This window comes from Polistes fuscatus, unplaced genomic scaffold, assembly GCF_010416935.1.
Source record: "Polistes fuscatus isolate 324 unplaced genomic scaffold, CU_Pfus_HIC Scaffold2, whole genome shotgun sequence".
Classification (NCBI taxonomy): Eukaryota; Metazoa; Arthropoda; class Insecta; order Hymenoptera; family Vespidae; genus Polistes; species Polistes fuscatus.
Genome location: NW_025113096.1, coordinates 4,786,260 through 4,805,178, shown reverse-complemented (window position 1 = coordinate 4,805,178; position 18,919 = coordinate 4,786,260). Strand labels below are relative to the sequence as shown.

Below are 18,919 nucleotides of genomic sequence, written 5' to 3'. Positions count from 1 at the left end.
CGTTAACGCTTTTGAATTATTGCGTTGAAAGGTAATAATCGATGCGATGAAAGCATGCTTCGTATTCTAGCTAGCATAAGCTTAACTTACTACTATCTAACACAAGTTCGATTACGAACTAGGAAAAATTCATTTTATGAGATTTTATTAGACTCAATTTCTCGATCTACGATAATTGTTGTTCATTATTCTTCTTTTTTATTATTGTTCATATTATCTTCGAGGAGTCTATCGGGAGAACAAATCATTTCAATCAAAGAGAAGGGCGGGGTGGGGGTGGAATAGGGGAGGAAAATTTACCTATTTTTTTATCAGATATTTTTTATTATTTTTTTTGTGTTAGGCTCAAAACTTTTCAACCTGTTCAAGTATGTTACACTCGTTTGCAAATTAATAACAAATTAGAAATAAAATAATATACATATCGTATGATGTCGAATTTTGATGTTGAATTTTGAAGTGAAATCACATCTTTTTTCTTTTTTTGGGGGGGTAGGGGGAAATCTCTCGTCACGTCCTAATTCTGTTTCACGGATTTTATTAATAAAAGACACCTGTCAGTTTGATCAGCTAGACTATCGCATACTCGACATACCAACCCATCGAGAATAATTATCACGCTTTTCCTGTCAGGTTGGGCTAATTGGCGTTGATAAATTTGACAGGTGCCGAGGCATAGACGTTAGAAAGCAAACTACCTGTGGCATCAGTGTGTGTGTGTATGTTTGTGTGTCTGTGCGTTTATGAATTTATATTTAATTCAATACTCTCTTTAATAAAATTGTCTAATCATAAAAAGTTTCTAAAAACAATTGTAAACGTTTTGATAAATTTTTCGAAATATTCATTCATTCATTCATTCATTCATTCATTCATTCGTTCGATCAATCAATTTGTTTTTTTTTTTATAATTTTAAATTCAATCAATTTAAATAATATCAATGGTTGTAATATTTTTCAATGAACAAATTTTGACAATATATTATAAAATTGATATATTTACATTGTTCACATTGTTTGTAGTACTTTTTTTTTTTTAATTAAATTTAAATTTCATAAAGGTATTCTAATACAATTATAATTTACAATTGACACGATCATAATTAATAATAAGTAATATGTACGCACATTTGTGATAATATTACTTTTTCTTCTTTTCTTCTTTCATATATATATTTTATAATTATATTTGAATATAATAAAGAGGTAACACTTAAATTGATTTTGTTCTTCTTTCTTTCGGTTTCAGCCGTGGTCGTCCGATATTTAACGAGGCGATACATCGGCGAGTACAGTTCGACAAGCGGTAAGTAATCGATATATAATTCAAAATTCATTAACATAAGATCAAAAAATCACATATTTTATATTATTATTATTATTATAAATAATTATTGTAACCAAATATTTTAATACACATATCCACCCAACACACACCTAACGCATATCCACCCAACACACACCTGACACAATCAACCAAAACACAGCAACCACCCACCCAACATACACCTAACATATATCCACCTAACACACACCTAACACATATCCACCTAACACACATCTAATACACACCTAACACATATCCAAACACAACCAACCTAACACATATCCAAACACAACCAACCACCTACCCACCTACCCAACACAACCAACACAACCAACCACCCACCTAATACAACCAACCAAACACACAACCAACCACCCACCACACACACACGTATAAACACATACACATACATAAAGAGAAAGAGAAAGAGATATATATAGTTAGGTATTTATTTAGATATAATATTATTATTAGAATATGTCGAGGTGGTATTAATGGGATTTAATGATAATCGCGTAGGACGTTACACAATATGTTCATAAATCTAGTGGCACCGATGCCCATGCGAATCCCGTCTAGGTCCAATTAAGCTCAACGACAGAGTTATTACTCGACTCCTGGTGTCAGGTGAAAGTACAATGCACGCCGTCAGACCATTCATGTTTCGTTTTGCGATCTTAAGAACCGTTTCTGCTCTCGACCGGGAAAAAAAAATCATCTGGAACATCGAAACACAGTGTAGAATTTACGTAACACTTATTCCCATACATACTCACACACACATACATATATATGGAAGCTGTCACGTTAAATGGAAGGAAGGAAGGAAGGAATAAATATTAAATGAAAACTAAACCCGTAATAAATTGAAATTTTATAATGGCATTCGAAATTAAAACAACTTCTATCCAATTATTATTGGATACTTTTCATTTTAAAATTAGATCCAATTTGCTTTTTAATAAAAATTTTCCTATTGTTCGTATATGTAAAAATAATGTTTCTATTACTTATAGATTATTATTATTATTATTATTATTATTATTATTATTATTATTATTATTATTATTATTTAGTTCGTTTTAGTATTTTGTTTTTTCCTTCTCCTTTTGTAATATACGAGTTTTCGCTTAGTATAATAAGAAATAAATTGTAAAATTATTATTATTATTATTATTATAATTATTATTGATTGATTGATTGAATTTTCTATAACACGAAGAACAAAGAAATTAATGAGACTCACTCTAACGACGACTACATTTGACACGATGAATTTTTTTTTGTTTAATATTAAACAACTAATCAACCTGGCTACCCCATTAACTCATTCTTTTTATTTTTTTTTGGTTTTTTTATTATTTGAATAATTTATTTCTCTTGTGTGGTACTTACAAATGGTCGCTTTCTATGCCAGCTTAAACGACTTTAATAAACTCTTCTCTTTCTATATTAATATTTAAATAATATTAGACGCATATTTCTATAAGAAATATTATTACATTTCTATGTATATGTGATGAGTATTTGTATAAAATGCATTCTAAATTCTCCCGTTCACATTTTAATGGTTTCATTTATAAGATAAAGTCAAATAGATTATCATACGGTGGTATTCCCCGTTGGTTTTATTAACGGGAAAACGTTTTAATTGCTGTTAATAAATATTTCTTTTTTTTCTTTTTTTTTTTTTTTTTTTTCATAACAAGATATCTCGTCTACGTTATTTCGTTGCTTGCACATCTTTCGTTATTTTTATCAAAAGATAGATAAAGAGAGAGAGAGAAAAAGATATTAATTATTATCTAGATTATTATTATTATTAGTTTCTTCTTTCGATTATATAAAAGATTATCAAAAATCTTCAAATCGTTTTAACTGAAAATTTTTGCTTCGTTATCTATTTCCTCCTCTCTCGATGTAAATATTTTTTAAATAATATTACGAAGTGTGCAGTAATATATCATGAAAGAAATAAAAGGATAAAAGTAAAGAGATTATTTTATATATAGGGTGTTACAAAAGTTGGTAATTGTTTTGATGTATCTTGTAAGATGTGAAAAAAGGAATGTTTCTTCTTGTTTGCTCGTTATCAAATTTCTTGGAATGAACGTGACGATACAAGGTGTCCATATAAATGAGATTATCTTTCAACTATATACCAGAAATTTCAGTTTTTTTAAAAGCAAACAACACTTGAGATGATATCTTGTGTTATTGCTATTTTCGTTAGATTATTGTGGAATAAAAGGGATGAATTTCATACAAAAAACCAAGTCAAATTTCTTATCTTATTTTTTTTTTTATATTTAAAATTATATTTGTAATTATTGTATAAAATTATTCATATATATATAAATATTAATAATAAATAATAATAACGATGATGTGTGGGTTTTAAAATTCAATGAAAAATAAAAAATTATAATTTTTTTTTTTGATATAAAAAACATTTGTCAACGAATGATCGTGAGAAAGAGAGAGAGAGAGAGAGGAGAGAATATTCTCTTGAATAAATATTTATTCATTTAATACTACGATCTGGTATTTTGATAAGAAATGATAATTATCTTCGTTGTGTGAGAAATAAAGAACGATTATTTCTTTGGTCTCTTAAATCAAAAAAGAAAAAAAGAAAAAAAAAAAAAAAAAAGAAAAAAATTCTCTCTTCTCTTTTTCAATTTTATTATTTTTGTATACCTTCGGCATGGTATTATTTCGCGTGTGTTCCTCATTCTTCTTTATTTATACGATGGGTACTTACAATGGTCTATTTAATAAATTTCTTTTGTTAATTGTGCCATTATCCTTTACTTTAGAAAAAGAGAATAAAAGAAAAAAGAGGTAAGGTATAAGAGTATAAGATTTACCTTTTATTTTATACGAGATCTCTCCTTTCACTCACATTGTTCTTAATATTATTATATTAATTGTTGTTGTTGTTATTTTTTTTTCTTTTCTTTCTTCTTCTCCTTTGTAAGTTAATTCTTTTTTTTCTCTTTAGATAAAAAATTATTTTTACGAAGCGTGAGAATCGTGGAAGAATGCATAGGTAAACGAATTCGCGTGCGTTTTATGTTCGATTCGTGACGACCGAGTTTTATCGACGATGACCGATGCGTGCTCACATATATATATATATAGATGTGTGGTGTATTTATGTTTGTGTTTTATTAGTACGTATGCGCAGATACGAAGGAAAATCGGTCGTGCAACGAATGACGATTTACGATTGCTACGAGTTCGTATCGTATCGTATGTATGCTTCGTGTGTATTATATATGAGTATATATATGTTTTTGTTTGTGTGTATATGTTTGTGTGTTGGTTGTATCTCTCTGTTGGTACGATCGAATAACGGATACATCGCTGAGTTCGACGAGGAATCGACGTTAGTCGCATAAAATTTCATTGTTTTCGATTTTCTTGTTCTATCGAAGAGAACAACAATGTTATTTATAAGAATATGTTTATCGATAAGTATATAAATAAATATACGTTACGTCGAATAATTCAAATTTAAACGGAAAAATATTACATTTATTGGAAAAATAAAATAACATTGATGTACTAGAGTGTTAGGTTGAAAAGTTACGAGCTTATTATTTTTCCAAAAAACTTACATTTAATTATATAAAATATTATTTCGTATTATATAATATAATAAATAAATTAAATATTAGTATAATATTAAACAAAAACATATTACGAATATCATCGGAACACAATTTACCAATTAAAACGACGCGTTTACCGTTAATAATTCTGACAATGGATTAAAAATAAAATAAAAAGAAAAAAAAAAAAAGAGACACAAAATGAATCATACGATATATTGTCTTACAATATATAAATAATTCGAATATCAAATAAATTCGCGTAATACACAATAGTTTTTGATTATCATAATTAACAACTCACACACATACACATACACACATATATATTGTACAGCAATTCGTTGATTGAAACGAATAATCCTTTGAGAAAATAAATCAATTATCTATATAATACCTATTTTTCTCTCTCTCTTTCTCTCTCTCTAATTATAGTTAGAGACTGTTGTTTTCAGTATAGAAACAAACGATACTGCATCACCGATTATGGCACACCTGCTTTACGTAGTACCTGGCGCCGAAGCTTATCATCCAAAGCGGATATAGGTACCAACTTAGCGATGTTACGTTCGTAACTTACACGTACAAACACACATACGTACCCGTGCATGGCAATTATTATGCCGAGAGAGTATATTCCATATGAATTATGAGAAAAAGAGAAAGAGAGAGAGAGAGAGATAGAGAAAGAGAAAGATTTGCATTCTCAAGCGGAGAAGTCCACCTCCTCTTCCCCTCCTTTTCCTCCCCCTCCATATTCCCCCTATATATCCCCCTATATCCCCCCATAAGCCTCTATTTCATATCGAACGTTAAATCTCAGGTCTCTACTTCTTCTCGTGAAGTCTCGTTTCGCCCAACGTTTCTGTCTTTCTCAAGATATTTCTGTAACCGCTCGAAGGCCCTTTAGGAGAGCCCTTTAAACGTACTTACATACATGCATAAATACATAGATATATTTTACTCGAGACTCACGATATCGAAAGGTTCTTTCTTTATATTCTCTTCTTCTTATTATTCTTATTTTTATTCTTATTGTTCTTTTTATTCTTTTACTAGTACTACTACTACTACTACTATTACTATTTCATAGATCCAGTACCAGCACGTGATTGTATTATACGTGGTACATACAAACCGTGAAATCATTCTTCGATAGTTCGATCTTCAACCTTATTAATGTTATGCCCTTAAGGGTTTGAACGTCGTCATCTTATAAATTATACTTCGTGGTAAAATTTTATTAGACTTACGTCCTACGTATATTACGTTTATGATTAATCCTTACGAAGTGTTAGAGACAAAGAGACAGAAGTGGAAAGGGCGTGTATGTTATAGTGTGTATGTACGTGTGTGAGAGAGAGAAAGGGGGATTGAAAGTGTATTATTATATTTAAGATTTAATTAAATATTGTATATTTATAGATTCTTCTTTTTTTATTTCAATTATTTTTCTTTCTTTTTCGTTAATTCGATTCAATTATTTTGATTCGTTCGATCGAATTTTAGAAATATTATATTTATGTTATATTATTATTATTATTATTTAAAAGAAGAAGAAGAAAAAAAAGGTATTAATTAATTAAAAATACCGTAAAAGTATAAATACAAAATAATATTTTTATTTGCGCGTAGAACATTGATATAAATTAAATTGAACGTTAATACTTTGAAATAAAATAAAAAGTTTATTAATAATTAATACATTTGTCTAAAATAATCATTTCCAATTACTTGACATTAATATAATTGCAAAGAAAGAAAATAATAGGTACAATCAAATTTATTTGCACGTAGAACGTTGATATAAATTAAATTAAACGATAATATACCTTGAAAACAAAATAAAAGTTCATTAACAATTAATACATTTGTCTAAAATATAATCATTTTTAATTACTTGACATTAATATAAATTGCAAAGAAAAAAAAATAATAGGTACAATCAAATTATTTGCACGTAGAACGTTGATATAAATTAAATTAAACGATAATATACCTTGAAACAAAATAAAAAGTTCATTAACAATTAATACATTTGTCTAAAATATCATCATTTCAGTTACTTGACATTACATAAATTGCAAAAGAAAAGAAAATAATAGGTGCAATCAAATTTATTTGCACGTAGAACGTTGATATAAATTAAATTAAACGATATATACCTTGAAACAAAATAAAAAGTTCATTAATAATTAATACATTTGTCTAAAATAATCATTTCTAATTACTTGACATATACGCTTGCTTGCGTATAATATAATTGCAAAAGAAAGAAAATAATAGGTACAATCAAATTTATTTTGCACGTAGAACGTTGATATAAATTAAATTAAACGATAATATACCTTGAAACAAATAAAAAGTTCATTAACAATTAATACATTGTCTAAAAATAATCATTTTTAATTACTTGACATTAATATAAATTGCAAAAGAAAAAAAATAATAGGTACAATCAAATTTATTTGCACGTAGAACGTTGATATAAATTAAATTAAACGATAATATACCTTGAAACAAATAAAAAGTTCATTAACAATTAATACATTTGTCTAAAATATAATCATTTTCAGTTACTTGACATTAATATAAATTGCAAAAGAAAAGAAAATAATAGGTGCAATCAAATTTATTTGCACGTAGAACGTCGATATAAATTAAATTAAACGATATATACCTTGAAACAAAATAAAAAGTTCATTAACAATTAATACATTTGTCTAAATAATCATTTCCAATTACTTGACATTAATATAAATTGCAAAAGAAAAGAAAATAATAGGTACAATCAAATTTATTTGCACGTAGAACGTTGATATAAATTAAATTAAACGATAATCTACCTTGAAACAAAATAAAAAGTTCATTAATAATTAATACATTTGTCTAAAATAATCATTTCTAATTACTTGACATATACGCTTGCTTGCGTATAATATAAATTGCGAAAGAAAAGAAAATAATAGGTACAATCAAATTTTAATAAGAAATCGTTAATTCAGATTCGACTCGTAATATATATAATAAAAACTCACATTAAAATGTTGTAAAAAATCGTTGATGATGTTGGTGCATTGCATGTATTGTTGTTGATGTTGTATGAACGTGTCGCACGGTTACTTTTTAAGAGTATCATTTTCTCTGGTATTATATCGTAAAAGCGGCAGGTATCGGATCCGATCCTTGAGACGGGCTTGTACCTGCTTACCAGACGAAAGTTTTACGTGTACTATATGTATATGTGCATATACATATATATATATATATATGTGTGTGTATGCAATCCGTGCATGTATTTATGTATGTATTGGTTTACGTGCATCTTACCGTTCCTCTTTAACGAGCCGGCATTAATTAATTTCCTGAGAAAAGTACGGATAATTGCGATCGGACGTAAACCAGGAAGCGGATAATCTCGCACGTTTTACCGATCGAAGGGGATAATCGCTTAATCGATCCTTAAACTTGCTCTTTCTTTCTTTCTCTCTCTCTTTCTCTCTTTTTTTTTCTTTCATTTTTATACAGGTGTAAAAAGTAGGATAGAGAATGCAGAAATGCATTCGTATAAATGTATTTGTATTGATATATATTTATATGTAAGAAATTGTTTATATTTATCTCTTTAACGATTTGTTAGAATATTATTATTATTATTATTATTATTTTTTTTTTGTTATTATTACTTATTCATTATAGATCATCAATGAAGAGAAATATTTGATGTAAAGTGAAGTGATTTGGTTTAGAATTTAATCGAGGATTTTAATAGGACGTTCACAAAAACAAAAATACGTGGAAATAATTTATTAATGATTTTTTGATGGCGATGGGATTTCTGGATTATTCGATAGTATTATTTATTATTAGATTCGAATTTTGTCGAATTTTCTTTTCAATCCAATTTATAAGTATTATATTTGATTATACTTTATTTGCTTTAGCGAATAATTTTAATCTAAATCTTACTCACGTTGTTCTATCGTTTACGACAAAACCACGATGTCAAGCTTTTACAAAGAAAAAAAGAAATAAAAATTTCCTATTACGAATTGTGTTTTTCTTTTATTCTTTTTTTTCTTTCCTCTTCGTTTTAAGGGCTAAATCACGTCGGTATTTTAATTTAATACTTTTCCGCAATGAATTCATCGTGGAAACGATCAAGCAGAAAGATAGTAGTCGATAGAGCTTTCCCGAGCCCCGCAAGAGTATATAAATTCTTCATTGATCGTGAATATAACGAAGGTTGGTTGGTTGCATTCGCGAGAGAGAGAGAAAGCGAGAGAGAGAGAGAGGGAGAGAGGGGACGGTGCCGTTTGATTTATTCGACGACGTTCGTTATTGCCAATCCGTGAGCCAATCCGTGAATCTTTTAGATAAGTGTTGCTTCAAGTAAGTAAGTAAGTAAGTAACTTACGATCTAAAGTTGAAACAATCGATAGAGACATCAAATTGGCCGACATTACGCGTAGAAAGCAAGCAAATGCGTGCATGCATGCTTGCATACGTGTGCGTGCATGAATGCATGCATGCATGCATGCATGCACGTGCATACTTATTGCATCTTTCTAATCTAACATAAGAAATTTATTTTCTCATGAAAACTGTTAGAAAAATGGAAAGAAATCAAATGAGAGAAAAAGAGACAGACTAATAGTGTCTGTATGTGTGTGAAAGAAAGAAAGAAAGAAGAAAATGATTAAAAAAAAAAGATGGATAATAATAACAAGATTGTATGTGTGTGAAAGAGAGAGAGAGAGAGAAAGAGAGGGAAAGAGGAATGTGTGTATAATAAAAAAAATGCGAGAGAGAGAAAGAGACAAAAATACATAGAGAGAATGTTAACATGCGTGAGTATCTCTTTATATATATATATATATATATCTCTTTCTCTCTTTCTTTATAATTCAACGAGTATAAACTAATCGAATCTTTTCATCTTTCATGACCGAGATACTATTCCAGCTCTCGATTATTTCGATCTCGATTAACAATGCAAATATATATTTATATATATGTGTGTGGGTGTGTGTGTGTGTATTTGTTCGTGGTGTTTCTATTTCTATTTCTATTTGTATTTATTTTTCTTAAATCATTTTACAATGACTTTTTGTCTCCTTCCGTTTCTCTATCTTTTTCTCTCTCTCCTCCCCCCTCCCCCTCCCCACCCCCTCCCCTCCCCCTCCCCCTCCCCCCTCTACCCCTGTCTTTCTTATTGAACAGGGAAATAATTCTAGGCAATGATTTAGAAAGCGAATCTCTAGTTACAGCACGTCTTCAATTCTACATTGTGTCGATAAGCTTCTCGACAGATAGGATGGGAACGTTTTGTCTCGTCTGGTCCATGTGAATCTGTACACGAAGAGAAAGAGATAGATAAAGAAAGAGAGAGAGAAAAGGAAAGAGAGAGAGAGAGAGAGAGAAGGAGAGAATCGTGCAAATCGTGATCATTCGATAGATCACGTCTACACATGAAAATAGATAGAAAGATAGGTAGGTAGATAGATAGATCGATAGATAGATAGATAGATAGATAGATAGGTGGATAGATAGATAAATTTGCATTAATTATTACTATTATCGAAATGAAACGTTGTGTTTTTTATTTTTGCAGGACTAGTTCTACCCGCTTTTTTGTTCTTTCTTTTTATTATTTATTATTGTTATTATTATATTGTACTTAGAAGGAAATAATAATCCTTTTTATTTTAATCTCAACATTTTGTAAGATATTTTTTCTACACAAATAAAAAATATATACATGTACAATGACACATCGATACGTTTACGATGATTACTATATTATTTATAATTTTTATTATCATTACGATTAGAAAATATCAATTCGAATATATATATTTATTTTTTAATTTGTATCTAACAAATATTATTCAAATGATTTTAATACATCTTCATGATTATTATTATTATTCATAATGGTAAAATCTATACATATCCTTACGATTATTCGCTTGATAAAACGATAAATACGGAATTTAAAACGTATATAATATAATATCATTCGAATTAAAAAAATATGATATATATTTTTTTTTTTATTTTATCCCCATTGGAAAGATTAGATATTCAAAGGAAACGCATATCTATATATCTATACATAAGATTGAACAAATCGACGAATAATATCGGATCCGATAAAACGATCATCGTACGTACGGATGTAACTTACGATCATCGTTCATCGTTCAGGAAAGATCGTTCAGTCTTCATTTCCGTATCCGCCGGCCAAAAAATGAATATTATCCTAACGCATAGGTTTACTATCTCTCTCATTCCGTACCACCTCCCCCTCACCCTTCCCCCACCCCATCCCCCCACTATTCTCTCTTTCTATCTCACTATTTCTCTTTATCTTGACGCAAAGCAGTTTCGAACGATTGCCTGGGGACGTATAAACGATAATAATTTGCACCGGTGTACCGACAAATTGACGTCCATCGTCGAGAAAGAAAAAGAGAGAGAGAGAGAGAGAGAGAGAGACAGACAGAAAATAAGAGGAAAAGAGAGAAAGGGAGAGAGAGAGAGAAGATAGACGGACGTCCAACGAGACTTGGAAACGACGCGTGTCGTTTCTTTCCATTTATTTTTCTCTTTATTTCTCTCTCTCTCTCTCTGTATCTCTCATTTTATTTCTCTCTTTTTTTCTCTCTTAGAAAACACACACACGTACACACACACACATGTATATCGTAATATATACGTTTTGATAAACGTTAAACGTCTCTCTTTCTAATTTTGTTCATTTTTTCTGTCTTAAATAATTTTCTTTTTTTTTTTTCTTTCTTTCTTTGGGGGCTTTTTTTTTTAATATCATTTCACTGACATATTAGTTATATGAATATACGTAGGTTGTATTTACTGGGTTTATAACGTTGGTATAGTACCGTATGGTACGTAAATGGTATCAGTCTTAAAATTTATAATAAATATTTAAACTGGTATTGTGTGTGTGTATGTGTGTACGTTGAGGTTTAACGTTAAATGCATTATTTTTTAATTATATAAATTTATTGAATATTATTACAGTCATAAGAGGGAAGAAAAAGGAACATAACTTTCTATGATAACGAATAAATTAATTTTTAATGGTTTTAGAAGGATTCAAATAATAATAAAAACGAATCTATAGGAATCTCGTCGAGGTAAGAAAAATTGAATGAAATTGATCGGAGAAACTTCAGTAAAAAAATAATAATAGAAATAAAATAAAAATTTTCTGATAATCACGGCACAAATCTCGAGGAAAGTCAATTCTTGAACGAAGGACACAAGTTGGAATCGCGTAAACACTTGTTTTCACTCTTTCACGCGAATCGAATTGAAAATGCGTCGATGATTCCGTATTATTCGTATATATATATATGTACGTATGTGTACGTATGTATTTATGCACGTATGCATGCATATGTGTATGCATATGTGTTATATGTAAATATCATACGTTTGAGTAGTTAAATTCGTATCTAGGTAGATGGGTACACATAAAAAGATAAATATATATGTATATATATTTATATATATATATGTATATACATATAACATCTTTAAGTGCTAAACTTTCGATACTGAAATACTCAGGAGAATCACTTTTCCAAAGAAACGCCCTCAAACGGTGAAAGCAGCTAGTAGTATTTCAACTTGAGACTCTAACATTGATTTCTTTGGGTTAATCTTTACTTACGAACAACTTGTCAAATGTATATTATTTACGTATACATATATTTACATATATTGGATGTATCTACATATATATCGTATCATTTAAATAAAATTAAATTATATCATATAATATGAGAGATCATCGATAATAAATATATTTATGATAACTAATTAATAATTTAATTAATTAGAGTGAGTTGTAAAGATTTTAAGCTTTAAACAAGAAAAAAAACTATTTTTATTTCTTTTTAAATAATAGTAAATTCGACGAAAGAAAAATTTGTTAAGAAACCCACCCACATATGTGAGTGTATAATATAAATCTAAAATTTGTATATTATAAAATTGATATCCATACAATTACTACAAATAATATTTAACGGATTTAACTTATCACAACAGTGGATTAATGAGAAACGAGAGAGTTTTATGATTTAAATGTTATATTAAAATTAATTGTACGATCAAATAAATTTATTGCGATATATCAATTTTCATATTTTCATAAAATAACAAAAATTATACAATATAGAAAAAAGAGATAATATTAAATAAGCGAAGTATATTAATTTTCGGCCATAGTAATAATAAATAAAATAAATATATTATATTATGATGATTCTTCTTCAACGCGCGTGTCTTTTCTCCATTAATGTCGGCTTATTAACATCGAAGAAAGGGAACGTTGTACGATGGTTTCTCATTCGATCGTTAACGAACCGACTACGTATTTTTAAGGATCGTTAAGGAAAAAAAATACAAATAAAATAAGAATTCAACTTCGTTCCTCCGTTCGTATGTTCGTTAACGATTCCCGGTGTGTGTGTGTGTGTGTGTATGTTAGCTCCCGTTTTAAAAGTAAACGTTAACATTTTTATTTACGATCTGGCAACCTGTTGCCCTCTCTAACTCTCGTTTTCTTATTTATTATTATTATTTTAATGTATTTTTTTTTCTTGTTTCTTTCAATTTTTATTTCACCCTTTTGTTCTTGACTACCTATCTCTTGTTAATCGAGAGATAATAAATTGATCAAAGGGGTTCCCTTCCCTTCTTTCATCTTCCCCTTGTCAATCCTTTTATCTTTAACCCTTCGTGATCACATTCGATAACGATGCTTTTTCGAGAAATTATTTAGATAAAATGTGGAAAACTTTTTATTTCTCACAATAGAACAAATCAGTTAATCAACAGATTACCTAGATAAAATACTAAAAACTTTTGATTTCTCACATTAACAGAACAAATCAGTTAATCCATAGATTACCTAAATAAAATACTGAAAACTTTTGATCCCTCACATTAACAGAACAAATCAGTTAATTCACAGATTACCTAGATAAAATACTGAAAACTTTTGATCCCTCACATTAACAGAACAAATCAGTTAATTCACAGATTACCTAGTTAAAATACTGAAAACTTTTGATTTCTCACATTAACAGAACAAATCAGTTAATCCACAGATTACCTAAATAAAATACTGAAAACTTTTGATCCCTCACATTAACAGAATAAATCAGTCCACAGATTAGCTAGGTAATGTGCACATTAGCAACTTTCGAGCTTTACCTGTAACACACACACACACACACACACACACACACACACACACACACATATATATATATCTCTGTCTTTATTTAATAGAACACGTGGGTCTTTCTCAACTTGCCTCATTGTCCAGCAATAAAACTTTCTCGAGCGTAACGACTGCTAATATAACGAGCATCCTTATTTGCTTGTTTCTTTCTCTTTCTCCTCTTCTTCTTCTTCTTCAATCCTCTACTCTACACATAGATAAATATATGTATATGTATACGTATGTAATACTTACTTTCTTACTTACTTACTTACTTACTTTTTTTTTTACTTACTTACTTACTTACATACTACTCTACTCAAATAAAAACAAGTGGATGGACGAGCAACGAGATAGAAACCCCCTCTAGCATGAGGTGTTTATGAGTTTATTTATCGTTCGTTTATCGTTCAGATCCTAGTAGGGCTACCGTATTTGTCGCTTCTGGTATCTTTGATCGTATGTTTTTTTATTACTTTCTTTTTTTAATAATTTACTACATTTCCTTTTATGAAACTCCTCTAACGAAACTTTTTTACTTGATAAATATTAATTAATACGAATATGATTTGTTTAGTGAAGTGTATTGTAATAGCAGTTGGATGTTTAACGTTAAGTTTATCGATCATTTTAAATTAATCATAAATAATTCATACGAATAAGATTTGTAATCGTAAAATATATTATAATTGAATCTATCGATACTTTATATTGTTTCTATTTCTAATGATCGAATGATTAATTTAAAATAAAAAAAGAACATATATGTTTTAATATAAAATGTGACTTTATAATCCAATTCGATAAGGAATATAATATTTGTCTTTTTTTATTTTAGAAATTAATAATATACATTTTTATACGTTTTCAGTGTACTTTTTTTTTAGTATAAATTATAGAACACACATATATAATAGATTTAATATTTATTGAATATTAATTGAATATTAATTATAACGAGTTATATTATTTTATATTATTTAATATATTATAATAACTATTTTTCTAAATTTTGTTTCTAAATTTGTATTCTTTCGTTAATCGTTCTTATTTATTTGTTTTTTTTTTTTTTTTTTTTTTTTTTAAAGAAACAAAAACGTATTATTATTAGAAAGAAAGATAGAAAGAAGGACATTGGTTGAAAAGTCATAGACGCATTGAAAATTTCTTCTCATAGAAGAAATAGTATTATAAAATGCGGTTAATGCGCGAAAGTTTCGAACCAGTTAGAATACGAGGATTCCGATTGGACGCGGCGGTGTTTGGCATCAAGCCGCTCTGTCATTACTATGATTCTCCGACAATGACACACGACTTTCGCCATCATTGTGAAGAACACGAAATTTTTTACCTTTCCGAACAATATTCATCCCATTCCCACCTCCCCACCCCCACTCCGACAAATTTGCGTCAATATTTTGCCTACATTCAAAAAATCAAGAGATATTTATTATAAATTAAATAATAATTTTATATTTTTTTTTTATTTTTCTCCAATTTAAAGTTCAAATATATCTACGTATGATATAATAAAATTTAATAACATAAAAATTGTATTTTAGTTTTCATATTTAGTTTCATAAGAAACATCATACACATTATTATAATATACATTTAATAATATAATATTTAAAAAAACACACACACACACAAAATAATGTTGAATTTTAAATCATGGATCATCAGAGAAATTAACGTTGAAAGTTATTTAAATGATTTTCATTGAAATTAATCATGTTTTAAGCATGTTTCACGAGTCAACGATATATTAAAGAATGTTAAACACGTGACATGTATCCAAAGCTCACCATACATACACACACACACACATACACGTATAGATATACGTACTTGTAATATACAAACACATAGAAATAGAAGGATGAAGGTACGAAGGTACGAAGGTACGAAGGTACGAAGGAACCTGAGGTTAGAAAAGATTTTTTTTATTTTATTTTTTTTTTAACAAATACGACAAATGTGCCAGCCGCACGCAATTTAGTTCTATGGTGTTAGTGCACGAAGGTGCATAAGGTTTCATCGTAAAGTAGGCTTTAACTCGAGTTAGGGGATGAGAACGGATTTCTCGTAGGGCGCGCGTTTACTATAGTTGAATATCTCGAACTTTTAAACATAATGATAATCCACACGGTTGGGTATTGCAATTTGTTTCTATGCGTACTATGCACGTCCCTTGTAAAACGTTTACGAGTATAAACGTTAAGGGGAATCCTGAATTTTGTTCAATAAATTATCCTTTAACAAATTATTCCCTTTTACTATTTAGATTTCGTTTTTTTTACTCATTTTATTTACCACTTAGAACTTAACTTTCATATGTGTTGCAAATGTAAAATATATGAGGAAGATTAAATAAGATTTATTTTTTTTATGTCGTTTTTTTGTTTTTGTTTTTTTCTTTTGGTTATTTTAGCAAAATCAAGTTTATAGTTTTTACGATATCAAATCGTTGTTTAACGATCGACTATATGCATTTCTATCTTTATATGTTTATCTATTATTCTATTTTTAAATTCTTTAAAAGATATATTTTATAATAATTTATAGCTCGTAAAATTTTATAAGGCAAATAAAGATATATATATTTATTTTTATTATTAAGAAAAGTAATATGATATCTCTAACGAAATAGAAATTGATCTAAATGTTCCGATATAATATAAATAATCTCCCCATTATAGAAAAAGTGTGTCGATAATTATGATATTGATACGAGTCAAACACAAATTATACGTTCATTTATTTTATAACATAAAAATCATTTTTCCATTTATATCGAACAAATCGTACAATTGAGATATTTTTTCAAATTATTATTATTATTATTATTCTTCTTTCTTTTCAATTTATTGTTAATTAAAGTTCATAGAGTTGCAATGAAAACAAAAAGAAAAGTATATTAACGTCGAGATAACAATTTACATATTTAAACAATTTTGACCATTATTTTTCAACCTGACTTCCTCAAACAAAAAGAAAAAAATCTAAGCAAAATACGAAGGAACAAATAAAAATACCCATTAAGATAATTACAGGAAGTAAGTGAGCGAGTAAAAGGGTGATGAGGGTGATGGGGAGGGGGAAGGAATTGGTTTAAAGAAAAAAAGGAAAAAAGGATTCACAAAGAAACGAAAAGGGGGGGAAAAAACTTGCTTTAGAGTAGAGACGCGGATTTACGTTCGCCAGTTCTCGTATGAACGATCATTAATCTTAGCTGATGCGAGTTAGCCTGATCTCGATCCTAGGATTCAGTTTCAGCTATCGTTTCCTTAGATCACTCGTCCAAGGACGAGTTCCTTCGTCGTCAGGGAGTTTCCTTTTCTACGTTTCTTTCCATGTGTAGTATATAATATATAATACGTATTTATTACTATATATATATATTTATATAGGGTGAGATATTTCAAACAGTCAGTCAAATATAATTATTTGATTATTTATTTATAAAAATGTTATTTTTATTCGGTTATCAGAACTAGCATGATTTTATGTTAATTATTTGTTTTTTAATTTCTTTTTTTTGTGTGTGAATAGACACGTAGAAGATATGCAAAGGTTGACCTAGCTTGATTGATTCTATGTTTAATAGTTTGTTTATTTTATTTTTATTTTTTTTGGGAATGGACACGTAGAAGATACGAAAAGGTTGACTTAGCTTTTTTTTTTTATACGACGATAATAATATTCTTTTTTTTATATATTCGATATATAGGGCATGTGTATTTTAAACGTGCGTTTAAACTACGATAAAGATCATTATTATTATTATTATTATTCTTTTTATATAAAAAATATTATTAAATTATTCAAATCATATTACATACATACATCACACATAATACACTAACGTTATAATATAATTAGAAAAAAAAAGAAAGTATAACAAAAATATGAAATAATAAATATAAAAGTAAATTCTTTTCGTTTAAACACAAATTAACTTTTTTATCGATCGAATAATAGACAATTCAAGTTCGAAGGATTGTTTTTTCAATGTCACACCCGTTATAAATAATAGCACGTGGTTAGATTCCCTCCTCCTCCTCCTCCTCCTCGATTACTCGTTCGAGTAACTCGGTACGATCTTTCTTGATCCTCGAAGTGAACTGACGGATCGATTTCATTATCTTTCATGACCGAACTCGTACATCTTCCCTCTCTCTCTCTCTCTCTCTCACTCTCTTACTCTCTTACTCTCTTTTTCTATTCCTCTTTTCATACATTAAAGAAACTATATATACAACAACAACAAAAACAAGAAGAAAAATAAGAACAACAAGAACAATCTCTTCTTCTTCCTCCTTTCGTTTACGTATAAAGAAAGAATGAAAGAAAGATACTAGGTACTAGGTACATGCATTGATAGTGATTCAGAAATGAACAGCCATATCATTCGTCAAGGCGTCAAGAATAATCTCGTTCTACTCTGTTGCAGATTTCCTTTACCGGCACAGTGTTACCATCGATAACGTTACTACCGAGGTTGAGATATTGGACACTTCCAGGTGCGAGGTAAGTTTCCAACTAGTTTATAATATTTTCGTTAAATATTCTCATACAATGCGAGCACAATCAATTTTCTATTCTTTTTTTTTTTTGTTCTCTTATTATTCAATTTATTTTTCCTTTTCTCCTAATATATGTTTCTATCTTTAATCGCGAATAGGGTAGGGGGTGGGTGGGTGAGGAATC

At 28.7% G+C, this 18,919-nt stretch overlaps 1 protein-coding gene across 5 annotated transcripts in view; it reads left to right on the top strand.

Annotated features, from left to right (window-relative positions):
• Positions 1-18,919, top strand: part of LOC122516451 (ras-related and estrogen-regulated growth inhibitor-like) — an 84,639-nt gene that overhangs the window by 18,171 nt on the left and 47,549 nt on the right. For all 5 annotated transcript variants that reach the window (XM_043634259.1, XM_043634260.1, XM_043634258.1 and 2 more), the window contains exons 3-4: positions 1,250-1,306; positions 18,663-18,739. In XM_043634259.1, coding sequence (XP_043490194.1) covers positions 1,250-1,306; positions 18,663-18,739 — 134 coding nt within the window. The remainder of the gene's footprint in view (positions 1-1,249; positions 1,307-18,662; positions 18,740-18,919) is intronic.